The following is an 18,309-nucleotide window of genomic DNA, read 5'->3' as shown; positions in this document are numbered from 1 at the left end:
GTTGCCACAATCCAGCGCCTGTTTGGGTCAATGTACCTAACCAGTGCATCTGAATGTTGGAGCAAACGGAGCACCCAGAGGAAACCCACGCAGACATAGGGAGAATGTGTAAACTCCACACAGACAGTGACCCAAGCCGGGAATCAAACCGGGGTTCCTGGCACTGTGAAGCAGCAGTGTTAACTACTGTGCTACCATGCCGCCCAAATGTGGGTGGTCTAATTAGTAAGTTTGCAGATGACACTAAGATTGGCGGAGTTGCTGATAGTCCCGGGGATTGTCAGAGGATACAACAGGATATAGATAGATTGGAGACTTGGGCACAGAAATGGCAGATGGAGTTTAATGTGGAGAAATGCGAGGTGATGCATTTTGGGGGATCAAATTTAGGTGCAAATTATACTGTAAATGGCAGAACCCTTAGTAACATTAACATACAGAGGGACCTGGGCGTGCAGGTCCACAGTTCCTTAAAAGTGGCAACACAGGTGACCAAGGTGATGAAGAAGGCATATGGCATGCTTGCCTTCATCAGCCGGGGCACTGAGTACAAGAGTTAGGAAATCACACTGCAGCTATATAAAATCTTGGTTAGGCCGCATTTGGAATATCGTGTGCAGTTCTGGTCACCACACTACCAGAAGGATGTGGAAGCTTTGGAGAGAGTGCGAAGAAGGTTCACCAGATGTTGCCTGGACTTGAGAGGTTTGACTACGAGGAGAGGTTGAATAAACTAGGATTGTTCACTGGAAAGACGGAGGCTGAGGGGAAATCTGATAGAGGCCTACAAAATTATGAGAGGCACAGGGTGGATAGTCAGAGGCTTTTTCCCAGGGTGGAAGTGTCAATTACAAGGGGGCACAGGTTCAAGGTGAGAGGGGGAAAGTTTAAGGGAGATGTGCGGGGGAAGTTTTTCACACAGTGAGTGGTGGGTGTCTGGAACGCGCTGCCAGAGGAGCTGGTGGAAGCAAGCACATTAGCAACATTTAAGAGGCATCTGGATGGGTCCATGAATAGGGAGGGAACAGAGGGATACGGACTGAGTAAGGGCAGAAGGTTTTTTTTTAGTTAAGTTAGGGCATCATGATCAGCACAGGCTTGGAGAGCCAAAGGGCCTGTTCCTGTGCTGTACAAAGAACAAAGAACAAAGAACAAAGAACAATACAGCACAGGAACAGGCCCTTCGGCCCTCCAAGCCCGCGCCGCTCCCCGGTCCAGGATTGAATCCTGAATCCAGGATCCCCGCCCAATTTTCCAGCCTATCTACATACCAATATCCTATCCACCGAGCTGTCCCTCACAGCTACAATGCTTTGTTCATAACAACCTATTAACTCACCCCCACCCCCCCATTCCAGACCATGTGATCTCCAGGGAGAGGCGAAAACCCAGAGTGAAAACCCCAGGGCCAATATGGGGAAAAGAAATCTGGGAAATTCCTCTCCGACCCCCTGAGGCGATCGAAACGAGTCCAGGAGATCACAATGGCCCTGATCGGAAAATGCTTCCCAACCCTAGTCATTTCCACTTCCACGAACACCATATGAATTCCCTGCCCCCGAGACAGGTTCCCAACTATCCGCAGTCTCGCTCTGTACTGGCACCAGCAAGTACTTTTCTTTGTTCTTTATAGTGCTTGTTTAGTTATGATCTTACCAACAAATTACATTCCGTGCAATGGACACCCAGAGGCTGATGGCCATCAATGGGAGTGGGGGAGTGACATTCCTCAGGAGGATGGCGAAACTCCTCAGGGAGGGATATTTCCTGGGGAGGGTATTTCCCAGGAGGGTATTTCCCAGGGAGAGTATTTCCCAGGGAGGGTATTTCCCGGGGAGGGTATTTCCCGGGGAGAGTATTTCACGGGGAGGGTAGTTCCCGGGAGGGTATTTCATGGGGAGGGTATTTCCCGGGGAGGGTAGTTCCCGGGAGGGTAGTTCACGGGGAGGATATTTCCCGGGGAGAGTATTTCACGGGGAGGGTATTTCTCGGAGCGGGATGCTGGGGGGCCTGGGGGGGGGGGGGGGGGGGGGGGGAGGTGCGGTGGTCAATGAAGTTCCGCGGGATATTTCTAATAATTAGACTATTTTGTTAACACCTCTTGACTGCTGTCTTGGCCATTGCAGCTTTAACTACACCTTTGCTGTGGAATCTGACCAGTCAAATGAAAGTTCTTCCGCCGGGAATGGTATAGGCAACGGCAATTCTATATATTATTAAAATGTATTCTTTCACGGGCTTTGGATTCAGCTGGTTAGGCCAGCATTTATTGCCCAACACTAATTGCCCTTGAGAAACATAGAAACATAGAAAAACAGCACAAACAGGCCCTTCGGCCCCACAACTTGTGCCGAATATATCCCTACCTTTTAGGCCTACCTATAACCCTCCATCCTATTAAGTCCCATGTACTCATCCAGGAGTCTCTTAAAAGTCCCTATTGAGTTTGCCTCCACCACCACTGACAACAGCCGATTCCACTCGCCCACCTCCCTCTGTGTGAAAAACTTACCCCTAACATCCCCCCTGAACCTACCCCCCAGCACCTTAAACCTGTGTCCTCTCGTAGCAGCCATTTCCACCCTGGGAAAAAGCCTCCGAGAGTCCACCCAATCTATGCCTCTCAACATCTTATATACCTCTATTAGGTCTCCTCTCATCCTACGTCTCTCCAAGGAGAAAAGACCGAGCTCCCTCAGCCTATCCTCATAAGGCATGCCACTCAATCCAGGCAACATCCTTGAAAATCTCCTCTGCACCCTTTCAATCATTTCCACATCCTTCCTGTAATGAGGCGACCAGAACTGAGCACAGTACTCCAAGTGGGGTCTGACGAGGGTCTTATATAGCTGCATCATTATCCCCGGACTCCGAAACTCAGTCCCTTGATTGATGAAGGCCAGCACACCATACGCCTTCTTAACCACCTCCTCCACCTGCGGGGCCGATTTTAGAGTCCCGGACCCCAAGGTCCTTCTGATCCTCTACCGTACTAAGAGTCTTTCCCTTAATATTATACTCCTTCATCCCATTTGACCTGCCAAAATGGACCACTACGCATTTATCTGGGTTGAAGTCCATCTGCCACTTCTCCGCCCAGTCTTGCATCCTATCTATGTCCCTCTGTAACTTCTGACATCCCTCCAGACTATCCACAACCCCACCAACCTTTGTGTCATTGGCAAACTTACCAACCCATCCCTCCACTTCCTCATCCAGGTCATTTATGAAAATGACAAACGGCAAGGGTCCCAGAACAGATCCCTAGGGCACACCACTGGTGATCGACCTCCATTTAGAAAAAGACCCATCTATACACACTCTCTGACATCTCTTTAACCTGTGCTTAATGATCCCTCCACCCACATTGTCTGTATCTTTAAGATCTGGTTGGCTGTAGGGATTCGCATTCTAATCAGTATTCTGTAACTTGATTTTGTGTTTCTGTGCCCCGTTTGAGAGCACATTTCCACTCCATCTGATGAAGGAGCAGCGCTCCGAAAGCGAATGGTATTTGCTACCAAATAAACCTGTTGGACTTTAACCTGGTGTTGTTAAAACTCTTACTGTGTTCACCCCAGTCCAACGCCGGCATCTCCACATCCTTTGGGCAAGCCAGTTCTGGATTCACAAGGCATCAGCCCCTTGGATCCCATGCCCTCTCACTTTTTCGAGAAGCCTTGCATGGGGGACCTTATCGAACGCCTTGCTAAAATCCATATAAACCACATCTACCGCTTTCCCTTCGTCAATGTGTTTAGTCACATTTTCGAAGAACTCCACCAGGCTCGTAAGGCACGATCTGCCTTTGACAAAGCCATGCTGAGTATTCTTGAGCATACTAAACCTCTCTAAATGCTCATAAATCTTGTCCCTCAGGATCTTCTCCATCAGCTTACCAACCACTAAGGTTAGACTCACCGGTCAGTAATTACCTGGGCTATCCCTATTCCCCCTCTTGAAAATAGGAACCACATCCGCAATCCTCCAATCCTCCGGCACCTCTCCCGTCTCCATCGACGACGCAAAGATCATCGCCAGAGGCTCTGCAATCTCTTCCCTCGCCTCCCACAGCAACCTGAGGGAGTAAGAGGGGATAAAACATTACAGGGATATTGTTTAGCTCTTTCAGAGAGCCAGCAGGGATGTAATAGGCCGAATGGCCTCCTTTAGTGCTTTCAGATGCTAATCGTGATTTGGAAAGTGAAACAGGGCTAGCTGGATGGAGAAGCTTGTCTTCTCCTGCCAGTCATTTTTTCCTTGCTCACTGTCATCTGCTTTGGAATCAGCCAGGGATTCCCAGACAATATTTTCCTCAATTTTCCCGCAGTAACAGCCAGGAGAACTCCCCAATCCTGTCACACCACCCTTAACCCTGAGATAGTTCCAAACTTACAAAGTACAAAGAACAGTACAGCACAGGAATGGACCCTTCGGCCCTCCAACCCTGCGCCAATCATGATGCCTGCCTAAACTAAATCCGTATGCACTTACGGAGTCCGTATCCTTCCATTCCCATTCATCTAGTTGCCCCTTAAATGCCGCTATGTACCTGCTCCCACCACCTCCCCGGGCAGCGTGTTCCAGACATTCACCACCCTCTGTGTAAAAAAATTGCCTCGCACATCTCTAAAGTTTTCCCCACACATTTTAAACCTATGTCCCCAGTACTTGACTTTTCTACCCTAGGAAAGAGCATCTGACTATCCACTCTGTCCATGCCACTCGTAATCTTATAAACCTCTATCAGGTCTCCCCTCAACCTCTGTCGTTCCAGTGAAAACAAACTGAGTTTCTCCAACCTCTCCTCATAGCTAATGCCCTTCATACCAGGCAACATCCTGGTAAACCTCTTCTGTACCCTCTCCAAAGTATCCACATCCTTCTGGTCGAGTGGCGACCAGAATTGTGCACAATATTCTAAATGAGGCCTAATTAAGGTTCTGTACAGCTGCAACATGACCCGCCAATTTTTATACTCAATGCCCCGACTGATGAAGGCAAGCATGCCTTCTTGACTACCTTCTCCACCTGCGTTGCCACTTTCAGTCATCGGTGGACATGTACATCCAGGTCTCACAGTGATGTTGATGCTGTCAAGTAGCCATAGAGCCAAAGCTGAGGCTAAATATACTGGGGCCAGAAAGAAATGGAAATCAGAATTCAAATTTAAACATCTGCCATGGTGAGATTCGATCCTGGAACCCCAGAGCATTGCTCTAGGTTTGTGCTTTACTAGTTCAGTGGCTTATACCTCTCGGCCACAGGAGGAAACCACCCTTAACCTTAAACAGTGGGTAATAGTCATAGAATCGTACACTGCAGATAAGGCCCTTCGGCCCATCGAATCTGCACCGACAATAACTCCCACTAAAGGCACACTAATCCCATTTTTCAGCACTTGTCCCATATCCTTGAATGTAATGATGTTTCAAGTACTCATCCAAATATTTTTTAAAGATTGTAAGGTTTCTGGCCTCCACTCCCTTCCCAGGCAGTGCATTCCAGATTCCCACCCCACTCTGAGTGAATTTTCTTTTCCCAAATCCCCTCTGAATTTCCTGCCCCGTGCCCTAAAACTGTGCCCCCTCGTGATTGACCCCTCAACCAAGGGGAACAGCTGCTATCTACTCATCTGGTCCATACCCCTCAAAATGTTATACACCTCAATCATGTTCCTCCCCAGCCTTCTCTGCTCTAGAGAAAACAATACAAGCCTTACCAGCCTCTCTTCACGGCTCAAATGCTCCATCGCAGGCAACATCCTGGGGAATCTCCTCTGTACTCCCTCCAGTGCAATCATATCTTTCCTATAGTGAGATGATAGTGGATACAAAACTGGCTTCTTGACAAAATAAGAAGTCTCACAACACCAGGTTAAAGTCCAACAGGTTTATTTGGTAGCAAATACTATAAGCTTTCGGAGCACTGCTCCTTCGTCAGATGGAGTGGAAATGTGCTCTCAAACAGTGCAAACAGACACAAAATCAAGTTGCAGAATACTGATTAGAATTAGATTGCACTGTTTGAGAGCAGATTTCCACTCCATCTGACGAAGGAGCAGTGCTCCGAAAGCTTATGGTATTTGCTACCAACTAAACCTGACTTTAACCTGGTGTTGTGAGACTTCTTACTGTGTTCACCCCAGTCCAACGCCGGCATCCCCACTTCTTGACAGAAGCCAGAGGGTGGTTGTGGAGAATTGTTTTTCAAACTGGAGGCCTGTGACCAGCAGTGTGCTTCAGGGATCAGTGCTGGGTCCACTGTTATTTGTCATTTGTATTAATGATTTGGATGAGAATATAGGAGGCATGGTTAGTAAGTTTGCAGATGACACTGAGATTGGTGGCATAGTGGACAGTGAAGAAAGTTATCTCCAATTGCAACGGGATCTTGATCAATTGGGCCAGTGGGCTGACGAATGGCAGATGGAGTTTAATTTAGACAAATGCGAGGCGATGCATTTTGGTAGATTGAACCAGGGCAGGACTTACTCAGTTAATGGTAGGGCATTAGGGAGAGTTACAGAACAAAGAGACCGAGGGGTACAGGTTCATAGCTCCTTGAAAGTGGAGTCACAGGTGGACAGAGTGGTGAAGAGGTATTCGGCATGCTTGGTTTCATCGGTCAGAACATTGAATACAGGAGTTGGGACGTCTTGCTGAAGTTGTACAAGACATTGGTAAGGCCACACTTGGAATACCGTGTGCAATTTTGGTCACCCTATTATAGAAAGGATATTATTAAACTAGAAAGAGTGCAGAAAAGATTTACTAGGATGCTACCAGGACTTGATGGATTGAGTTATAAGGAGAGGCTGGGTAGACTGGGACTTTTTTCTCTGGAGCATAGGAGGCTGAGGGGTGACCTTATAGAGGTCTATAAAATAATGAGAGGCACAGATCAGCTAGATAGTCAATATCTTTTCCCAAAGGTAGGGGAGTCTAAAACTAGAGGGTATAGGTTTAAGGTGAGATGGGAGAGATACAAAAGTGTCCAGAGGGGCAATTATTTCACACAGAGGGTGGTGAGTGTCTGGAACAAGCTGCCAGAGGTAGTAGTAGAGGCGGGTAAAATTTGTCTTTTAAAAATCATTTAGACAGTTACATGGGTAAGATGGGTATAGAGGGCCAAATACGGGCAATTGCGATTAGCTTAGGGGTTTTTAAAAAAAAGGGCGGCATGGACAAGTTGGGCCAAAGGGCCTGTTTCCATGCTGTAAACCTCTATGACTCTATGACAAGATCTGGTAATCAGTTTAGGATTTTCATTAGAGAAACAATGAAGGTGGGATGGGGCCTTTTATTCCTGTTCTACATGTAAACAAAATATTGTCAGTTTTAAATGGTTAATGATATTGAAGAGACAAATTAAAGTTCTTAAAGTTTATTTATTAGTGTCACAAGTAGGCTTACATTAACACTGCAATGAAGTTAGTGTGAAAATCCCCTAGTCGCCACACTCCGGCGCCTGTTCGAGTACACTGAGGGAGAATTTAGCATGGCCAATGCATCTAACCAGCACGTTTTTCAGTCTGTGAGAGGAAACCGGAGCACCCAGAGGAAACCCACACAGACACGGGGAGAATGTGCAGACTCCGCACAGACAGTGGCCCAAGATGGGAATCAAGCGCAGGTCTTTGGCGCTGAGAGGCAGCAGTGCTAACCACTGTGCCACCGTGTCGCCCACCTCTAATTTAACACAAGGTTGCCGACTACTGGATTGGGTGGGTGTGGGGGCTTTAACTGGGGTGCATCCCAGGGGAATTAAAATGTGGCTTCACTTCACTTTACTCAGGGGACGTGATTAACACTAGAACCGCTTTGCTTTATGCCACACAGACCCCTGCCTTTCGCATCCCTGTAAAAATGGTGGGACTTGCATCACAGACCCTCTTCTCAACTCGTACCACTGTCGATGCCATGATCAGTTTGCAGGAGTTAACTGCCAGGAAGGTAAGTGAACAGTTCCAGCATCACGTAATGATGAGGTGCAATAAACCATGTTGGGGACATTTGTCCAAAGATTGAGATCTAATGATCACTGTCTCTGATTTGATTTATTATTGTCACACGTATTAGCATACAGTGAAAAGTATTGTTTCTTGTGCACTATACAGACAAAACATACTGTTCATAGAGAAGGAAAAGAGAAGTGCAGAATGTAGTGTTACAGTCATAGCTAGGGTGTAGAGAAAGATCAACTTAATGCAAGGTAGGTCCATTCAAAAATCTGAAGGCTGCAGGGAAGAAGCTGTTCTTGAGTCGGTTGGTACGTGTTTTCAGACTTTTGTATCTTTTTCCCGATGGAAGAAGGTGGAAGAGAGAATGTCCATGGTGCGTGGGGTCCTTGATTATGCTGGCTGCTTAGCCGAGGTAGCAGGAAGTGTAGATTGGGTCAATGCATAGGAGGCTGGTTTGTGTAATGGACTGGGCTTCATTCACGACCCTTTGTAGTTTCTTGTGAGCTTGGTCAGAGCAGGAGCCATACCAAGCTGTGATACAACCAGAAAGGATGCTTTCAATGGTGCATCTGTAAAAGTTGGTGAGAGTTGTAGCTGACATGCCAAATTTCCTTAGTCTTCTGAGAAAGAAGTTGGTGGGCTTTCTTAACTATAGTGTCGGCATGGACGGACCAGGACAGGTTGTTGGTGATCTGGCCACCTAAAAACTTGAAGCTCTTGACCATTTCTACTTCATCCCTGTTGATGTAGACAGGGCCACGTCCTCCACTACGCATCCTGAAGTCGATGACAATCTCCTTTGTTTTGCTGACATTGAGGGAGAGATTATTGTTGCCACACCAGTTCACCAGATTCTCTATTTCATTCCTGTACTCTGTTTCGTCATTGTTTGAGATCCGACCCACTACGGTGACGTCGTCAGCAAACTTGAAAATCGAGTTGGAGGGGAATGTGGCCACACAGTCATAGTTGTATAAGGAGAATAGTAGGGGGCTGAGAACACAGCCTTGTGGGCTACTGGTGTTGAGGATGATCGTGGAGGAGGTGTTGTTGCCTATCCTTACTGATTGTGGTCTGTGAGTTAGGAAGTTCAGGATCCAGTCACAGAGGGAGGAGCCGAGGCCCAGGCCATGGGGTTTGGAGATGAGTTTCGTAGGAATAATGGTGTTAAAGGCTGTGCTGTAGTCTATGAATAGGAGTCTGACATAGGTGTCTTTGTTATCCCAGTGTTCCAGGGTTGAGTGTAAGGCCAGGATCATTACACGCACAACATCTTCCTCAACATTGCATTGACTTGGTCCTTTTCTCTTGCTCGGTGTTCCAGTGAAATGCTTCGACAGTGCCCATCACAGGTACTTCCTGACTGGAGAACGATGGATCCGAATGACTGGAGACGAGGTTGAAAATTGCATGTGTGCTGACAGTGGGCCTGAATGTCACAACATTCAGTACAAAGGTATCGTCAGGAATTCATAACACTTCCTACATTCAAAGAATCTTTGCAGTGCGGAAGGAAGCCATTCAGCCCCTTGAGTCTGCACTGGCTCTCTGAAAAAGCATTCTCCCCAGAACCATAGAATCCCTACGGTGCAGAGAGAGGCCATCTGGTCAATCGGGTCTGCACTGATTCTCTGAAAGAGCATCCCACTCAGGCCCTCCCTCCTTCCATAACCCTGCTGATCCACATCTTGGGACACTAAGGGACAATTTATCAAGGCCAATGCACCTAACCAGCACATCTTTGGAGTGTGGGAGGAAACCCATGCAGACACGGGGAGAACGTGCAGACTCCACACAGACAGTGACCCAAGGTCGGTATTGAACCTGGGTCCCTGGTGCAGTGAGGCAGCAGCGCTGACCGCTGTGCCACCATGCTGCCCTAGCTTGAATTACAGGCTAATCCTTCGCTAAGGACTCCTCCCTCCTCTCACCTTCTAACAGCTACCTTAATCTCTGGCATCTCTCTGGTTAAAAACCTTAATTGACATTTAGGGCCTGGTTCAGAACATTGGCTCGAGACATTGAGGTTATTCAAGTTGGGGCAGAGATGGATAAGGGGTGATTTGATAGAGATGTTCAAAATCACAAGATTTTGAAATCGAGAAACTGCTCCCCTCTGTCAGAAAGGCTGGTAACCAGAGGATACAGACTTAAGATAATTGGCAAAATAAGCAGAGGAGAGATGAGAAAAAACACCCACGTAATAATTATGTTTCAAACTGGATTGTCTGAAGGGCTGAACTAACTTGTAAAAAGGAATTGAATTAAAGTTTGAAGAGGAGGCAATTGCTGAGCTACAGCGAAAAGCAGCAAGAGCTTTTTGGAGAGCTATTTGGACAGCTGCTTTGAAGAGTCAGCATTGACATGAGGGGCTGAATGGCCTCTTTCTATCTGTAAGATTCTATTAGTAACCTGAGTGCTTTTTTCATTTATTCATCAGATGTGGATATTACTGGGAAGGCCAGCATTTATGACCATGGAAAAGTCTGATATATTACTCACTATCTCGGTGTGAGATATAGGGCGTCCTCCACCCTCTTACCCCAGGGCAACAGGACATACCTGAGCTCCGTATCTTACTCAGTTAGCTTTGATCCCAACTCCCATTCATCTTCAAAGCGAAAGGATAATTTACAGCTCAACTGTTTTCAACTCGATGATCCACAACATCTTTCTGGGACTTTGGGAGATTCAGGGTTTACTCATTGTAGAATTAGAATCTCCAGGTATTGTCTTCTTGTCAATAAAACAATGAATCTTTTGACCTCCAACAACTAAACTTATTGTGGGGATGCTGGTGTTGGACTGTGATGAACAATTGAGAGGTCACACGACACCAAGTTATAGTCCAACAGGTTTATTTGAAATCACAAGCTTTTGGAGCGCTGCTCCTTCATCAGGTAGAGAGAGAGGCACAGGTGCAGAATATATAAGAACATAAGAACTAGGAGCAGGAGTAGGCCATCTGGCCCCTCGAACCTGCTCCGCCATTCAATAATATCATGGCTGATGTTTTCGTGGACTCAGCTCCACTTACCCGCCCGCTCACCATAACCCTTAATTCCTTTACTGTTCAAAAATTTATCTATCCTTGCCTTAAAAACATTCAGTGAGGTAGCCTCAACTGCTTCACTGGGCAGGGAATTCCACAGATTCACAACCCTTTGTGTTAAGAAGTTCCTCCTCAACTCAGTCCTAAATCTGCTTCCCCTTATTTTGAGGCTATGCCCCCGAGTTCTAGTTTCACCCGCCAGTGGAAACAACTTCCCTGCTTCTATCTTATCTATTCCCTTCATAATCTTGTATGTTTCTATAAGATCTCCCCTCATTCTTCTGAATTCCAATGAGTATAGCTCCAGTCTACTCAGTCTCTCCTCATAAGCCAACCCTCTTAATTCCGGAATCAATCTAGTGAATCTCCTCTGCACCCCCTCCAGTGCCAGTATATCCTTTCTCAAGTAAGGAGACCAATTCTGTACACAGTACTCCAGGTGTGACCTCACCAGCACCTTATACAGCTGCAACATAACCTTGCTGTTTTTAAACTCCATCCCTCCAGCAATGAAGGACAAAATTCCATTTGCCTTCTTAATTATCTGCTGCACCTGCAAACCAACTCCTTGTGATTCTTGCACAAGGACACCCAGGTCCCTCTGCACAGCAGCATGCTGCAATTTTTTACCATTTAAATAATAGTCCATTTTGCTGTTAGTCCTACCAAAATGGATGACCTCACATTTACCAACATTGTACTCCATCCGCCAGACCCTCGCCCACTCACTTAGACTATCTATATCCCTTTGCAGACTTTCAGCGTCCTCTGCACACTTTGCTCTGTCACTCATCTTAGTGTCATCTGCGAATTTTGACACACTGCACTTGGTCCCCAAGTGTAGGCGGAGTGACGATAGCTCGATACTCACAGGTAATCAAGAATGTCAACGGATATGTACAGGCAGTGTAGTGCAATGTAGGTGGCTGAATAACAAGTCTTTACAGGTAATCATGAGTACTAATCGACAAATGCAGGCAGTTAAGTACAATCAGTATGTGTAAAGTGTCAACAGGCTGTGTAACAAGTTAAAGGATGACCCAAGAACTGATAATTTAAGGCAGAGAGATAATTACAAATAATCAAAGAGTAAAAGCATAATAATGCGGATGCTGGAATCTGAAACAAAAACAGAAAATGCTGGAAATTCCCAGCAGGCCTGACAGCACCTGTGGGGAGAGAATAGAGCCAATGTTTAAGAGTCTAGATGACCCTTGGTCAGAGCTGAATCAAGGTATACATGGTGTCAAAACAGTACTGCCAGGGAGATTTCTCCCCACAGAACAGTATGGTGGGGTTACATGCAGCATGACATGAACCCAAGATCCCGGTTGAGGCCGTCCTCATGTGTGCGGAACTTGGCTATCAGTTTCTGCTTAGCGATTCTGCGTTTCGTGTGTTGTGAAGGCCGCCTTGGAGAACGCTGACCCGAAGATCGGGTCAGGCTGAATGTCCTTGACTACTGAAGTGTTCCCTGACAGGAAGGGAACATTCCTGCCTGGTGATTGTCGCGGGGTGCCTCTTCATCTGTCGTCGTAGTGTCTGCATGGTCTCACCGATGTACCATGCCTCGGGACATCCTTCCCTGCAGCATATGAGGTATGATGTGGAGATGCTGGCATTGGACTGGGGTGGGCACAGTAAGAAGTCTCACAATACCAGGGGGGTTAAAGTCCAACAGGTTTATTTGGTATCACGAGCTTTTGGAGCACTGCCCCTTCATCAGGTGACACTCACCTGATGAAGGAACAGCACTCTGAAAGCTCGTGATGCCAAATAAACCTGTTGGACTTTAACCTGGTGTTGTGAGACTACTTACTGTGCATATGAGGTAGACTACGTTGGTTGAGTCGCATGAGTACATACCGTGTACCTGGAGGGTGGTGTTCCCCCGTGTGATGGTGGTATCTGTGCCGATGACCTGGCATGTCCTGTAGAGGTTACCATGGCAGGGTTGTGTGGTGTCGTGGTCGCTGTTCCCCCGAGGGCTGAGTAGCTTGCTGCGAACGATTGTCCGTTTGAGGTTAGGCGGCTGTTTGAAGGTGAGTAGTGAAGGCGCAGGGCTGGCCTCCATACTGATTATACCTAACTGCTTGCACTTATCTATTGGCATTCATGAATACCTGTAAAGACTTGGGGGGCGATTCTCCCACAGGAGCTCTAAGTGCCGAATTCATGTAAAAACTGGAGTAAATCCGTTGGTTTTTCAGCGGGATTTTCAAAATGAATCTCCCACACTCTGAGCACTGCAGAGTGCTCTAGTGTAAATCACTCTAAAAATCAGTGGGCAGGACCTATTCCAGCTGGAGAGGCCGGCAGCATAGTGCTGAGCGGCCACTGCGCATGTGCTGATCTGTCAGCGCCAAGATCGGCGCATTCGCAGTAACACAGCGCTGCTGGCTTCTCAATCACTGGCCAATCCCACCGCCCTGCATTGCTGCCCCTCTGACCCCCCCCATGACCCGATTGCTGCCCCCCCCCCCACCCCGAGACGTGTGCGGGCCAGCCTCAAATCCGCCAGCCTGCTTCGATCTCCCACCCCCACCCCCTGCCAGTCCGCCTCAATCTCCTCCCATCCTTCGGCAGTCCTCATCTCCTCGACACTCCACCCCACCGGCAACCCTGACCCCCCCCGCAAAGTCCCGACGCTTCCCCCCACCCTGCTGTCCCAATCTCCCTGGCAAGATGCCCCTGGGCATGCCACTTGGGCAGTGCTAGGGGACCAGGCTGGCACTGCCAAGCTGACAATGCCCAGGGGTGGGGGACCTCCTGGGGAGTAAGTGGGGAGTTATTGTAAACCCCGCTGGAGTGAAACATTCCTGTGGGAGGGGAGAGATTCTTGCGGGCCAGGAAAATTCAGTCCCGGGCCCACTAATGGCATTTAAATGTGTATTTGCATAAATTATTCAGCTCCGCGCCGATTTCTGGCACGGAACTGATGGCACCAGAAATCCAGTACCCGGAGACTCGCGGAGGCCGTGGCGCCCAGCAGGAAGCTGGTAAAACGGTCTCTGCTTGAGTCTCCCAGCCCTGCGGGTTGGGAGAATCTCCCCACTGTTATTCAGGCGGCCTACACTGCACTCCACTGTCTGTACTTATTCACTGACCCTCTTGATTACCTGTGAGTATTGGGCTATCATCACTCTGCCTTTATATTCCGTGCTTGCACACCTCTCTCCACTTCCCCTGACAAGGGAGCAGCGCTCCGAAAGCTTGTGATTTCAAATAAACCCGTTGGACTTCGATTACAAGGGGGCACAGGTTCAAGATGAGAGGGGGAACGTTTAAGGGAGATGTGCAGGGGGAGGTTTTTCACGCAGAGAATGGTGGATGCTGGAACGCGCTGCCAGAGGAGATGGTGGAAGCAGGTACATTAGCAACATTTAAGAGGCATCTAGGTGGGTACATGAATAGGGAGGGATACAGACCAAGTAAAGGCAGGAGGGTTTTTCTTTAGTTTAATTAGGGAATCATGATCAGCACAGGCTTGGCGGGCCGAAGGGCCTGTTCCTGTGCTGTACTTTCCTTTGTTCTTTGTTCGTTGACTATAAACTGGTGTTGCGTTTCCCAACTTACTGTTAGCCCCCAGTGCAGGCCAAATTACCCCTTTCATTTGACCCAGATAGATTCTTGATAAACAAGAGGGAGTGAAAGATTATCGTGGGCTTGGCAGAAATGTGGGGTTGAGGTTACAATCAGATCAGCCATGATCTTGCCGGATAGCAGAGCAGGCTTGAGGGGCTGAGTGGCCTCCTCCTGCTCCTGGTATGTATGTCCGCATGTTATTTTTCACCAATTCTCTTGTCCTTTTTCAGATTGCAAGGTTAATCACTGTCTCCGGGGTGGTGAGTGTCGAGCAATCCAGGACATGGGGGAGATGATTTGCCAGTGCAGAGACGGTTTTGTGGGGAAGTACTGTGATATAGGTACGCTCCTTGATTGGAATCAGCTTTCACCTGTACAAGTGCTTTACCTTAATACAAGAACAAAACTCTGCAGATGCTGGAGGACTGAAATAAGAACCAAAAATGCTGGAAATACTCAGCAGGTCTGGCAGCGTCCGCAGAGAGGGTAAAAGAGAGTTAACATGAATGGGTTTTCATCCCAACTGGAAAAGGTTTGAGATTAAACAGGCAATAAGCAATTTTGATTTGATTTGATTTATTATTGTCACATGTATTGGGATACAGCGAAAAGTATTATTTCTTGCACACTATATAGACAAAGCATACCGTTCATAGAGAAGGAAAGGAGAGAGTGCAGAATGTAGTGTTACAGTCATAGCTAGGGTCTAGAGAAAGATCAACTTAATGCAAGGTAGGTCCATTCAAAAGTCTGATGGCAGCAGGGAAAGAGCTGTTCTTGAGTCGGTTGGTACGTGACCTCAGACTTTTGTATCTTTTTCCCGAAGGAAGAAGGTGGAAGAGAGAATGTCTGGGATGTGTGGGATCCTTAATTATGCTGGCTGCTTTGCCGAGGCAGCGGGAAGTGTAGACAGAGTCAATGGATGGGAGGCTGGTTTGCGTGACGGATTGGGCTACATTCACGACCAATTTCTTACAGGGAAGGGGGGTTTGTGGGGCATGGGTGACGGGGCGGGTGGGGGGGGGGGGGTGGGGGGGGGTGCTGGTGGGGTGATATCATGGAAGGTGAAAGAGATGATGGTGCAAAGCAATAGAAAGTGATAAAGAGACAATTAAGTAAGATGATTAACTTTTAATTAATTAAATATGTGTTGAGACAAAATATGACTGGTAACAGCAGAATTATTGCCAGAGGCAGGTCGGAGGCTCGGAATACTGCGGCGAGTAACCCACCTCCTAACTCCCTGAAGCCTGTACAGCGTCTACAAGGCACAAGTCAGGAGTGTGATGGAATACTCTCCCCTTGCCTGGATGAGTGCAGCTCCAACAACCTTATAGAAGTCTATAAAATAATGAGGGGCATAGACAAGGTAGATAGTCAATATCTTTTCCCAAAGGTAGGGGAGTCTAAAACTAGAGGGCATAGGTTTAAGGTGAGAGGGGAGAGATACAAAAGTGTCCAGAGGAGCACTTTTTTCACACAGAGGTGGTGAGTGTCCGGAACAAGCTGCCAGAGGTAGTAATAGAGCCAGGTACAATTTTATCTTTTAAAAAGCATTTAGATAGTTACATGGGTACGATGGGTATAGAGGGATATGGGCCAAATGCGGGCAAAAGGGATTAGTTCAGAGGTTTTAAAAAAATAGGGCGGCATGGACAAGTTGGGCCGAAGGGCCTGATTCCGTGCTGTAAACCTCTATAACACTCGAGAAGCTTGACACCATCCAGGACAAAGCAGTCCTGCTTGATTGGCACCACATCTACAAACACCGACAGTCAGTAACAGCAGTACGTACCGTCTACAAGATGCACTGCAGCAATTCACCAAGGTTCCTTTGGCAGCATCTTCCAAATCATGACCACTACCATCCAGATTCTAGAAGGACAAGGGCAGCAGATACATGGGAACACCACCACCTGCAAGTTCCTCTTCAAGCCACTCACCATCCTGACTTGGAAGTATATCACCGTTCCTTCACAGTCGCAGGGTCAAAATTCTGGAACTCCCTCCTTAATGGCATTGTAGGTGTACCTACACCACATGGACTGCAGCGGTTCAAGAAGGCAACTCACCAGCACCTTCTGAAGGGCAATTAGGGATGGATAATAAATGCTGATCTATTCAGCGATGCCCACATCCCAGGAAAAAATAAAGAAAAGTCTGAAAGAACGGAAGCAGTGTTTCTCATCTGAAGTTCTGGAATCAATGTTGAGTCCAGGCTGCTGTAAAATGCTGAATTGGAATAGAAAGTCCTGCTCCTTGAGCTCAACTGGAAAGTTGCAGGAGGCCGAGGTCAGAGAGAGAGTGAGGTGCAGAATTAAGCTCTTTATTTTCTCATTTTGATTGGCAAAGGGGGGCACATGCGGGGAGCTGGGCTACAGAGGGGGTGGGCTGTGGAGGGGGTCATGACTGGGGACTCATCGGAAGGATCCCGATGCCCCAATGCCAGCAAGGGTGGAATGATTGCTCTGGCAAACTCGCCCAAAAAAACCAGAGTGTGCCAACCTGCAAAATCCTTCCAAACATGCCAATGGCTGGCGGGAAGAGCAGGAGCGACTCCTGGTCAGCCACACGTGATGTGGAGTGGCGCCCTGGTGACAGACCAGCAACCTATCCTGGGAATTACTAACTGTGGAAACCGATGAAAGTCTGCCTCAGTGCACAACTAGATGCAGGAACTGAATAGAAGAAGAAACTTAATCCTATAATCTCACAGATGTTTGTTTTGATCTAGATAAGGAAGCTACCTGTTATGAGGACAATGGGATGTCTTATATAGGCACTGAGGATGAGAGTTCCTCTGGTATCGAGTGCATGCCTTGGAGTGAGGATTTCCTGCGAGATCAGCTGAACATCAGCAGTTTGGAAGAAGCTCTCCAGCTGGGTCTGGGCGACCACTCCTATTGCAGGTGGGAAGCAAAGAACCCAAGCAGATTCAATAGTAACTGTCAAAAGGTAATTGGATCAGTACTTGAAGGGAAAACATTTTGCCAGACTATGGAGACAGAGTAGAGGAGTGGGACCAATTAGCTAACTCTTTCAAAGAACCAGCACGAACACAATTAACTTATTCTATGTATTATTCTCTGGTTGTATAATTAATTCAGTGTAAGTAGTGTGGAACTGGGTCATCAGTGTTGGAAGAGGGAGGACAACACAAGAATTAGAAGCAGCAGCAGGCCTTTCTAAGCGGCTACTCGTCAAATGTACCTCACGATAAAACAGTTGGAAATGGCCTGAGATAGTGAAAGGCTCTTTATAAGTGTAACCTTTCTTCCTTCCCTCTCACCTACCACCTGTGCATTGTAAAGTAAAGTTTATTTATTAGTATCACAAGTAAGGCTTAACACTGAAATGAAGTTACTGTGAAATTCCCCTAGTCACCACACTGTTCAGGTCAATGCACCTAACCAGCACGTCTTTCAGACTGCAGGAGGAAACCGGAGCACCCGGAGGAAATCCACGCAGACACGGGGAGAACGTGCAGACTCCACACAGACAGTGACCTAAGCCGGGAATCGAACTCGTGTAGAAGTTGATCTGTTGCGTAGGTTAATCACACGATGTAGAAAGGTGGAGTCATGATCTAATTATCTGTTGCAGAAACCCAGATGGTGATGAGAAACCCTGGTGTTACATAATGTTGGACAACCATGTGTCCTGGGAGCACTGCAATATCGCAAAGTGTGGTTCGATAAGTGAGTATTCC

General features: G+C 47.5%; 1 protein-coding gene across 1 annotated transcript in view; it reads left to right on the top strand.

The window, feature by feature from the left end:
• The window catches only part of LOC144495164 (hepatocyte growth factor activator serine protease-like), a 76,623-nt gene that overhangs the window by 43,082 nt on the left and 15,232 nt on the right, over window positions 1-18,309 (top strand). The window contains exons 10-14 of the mRNA XM_078215156.1: window positions 7,842-7,955; window positions 9,288-9,419; window positions 14,831-14,941; window positions 17,335-17,509; window positions 18,204-18,298. Coding sequence (XP_078071282.1) covers window positions 7,842-7,955; window positions 9,288-9,419; window positions 14,831-14,941; window positions 17,335-17,509; window positions 18,204-18,298 — 627 coding nt within the window. The remainder of the gene's footprint in view (window positions 1-7,841; window positions 7,956-9,287; window positions 9,420-14,830; window positions 14,942-17,334; window positions 17,510-18,203; window positions 18,299-18,309) is intronic.

This window comes from Mustelus asterias, chromosome 6, assembly GCF_964213995.1.
Source record: "Mustelus asterias chromosome 6, sMusAst1.hap1.1, whole genome shotgun sequence".
NCBI lineage: Eukaryota > Metazoa > Chordata > Chondrichthyes > Carcharhiniformes > Triakidae > Mustelus > Mustelus asterias.
The sequence above is the reverse complement of the archived record's forward strand: the minus strand, read 5'-3'. Positions and strand labels throughout refer to the sequence as shown.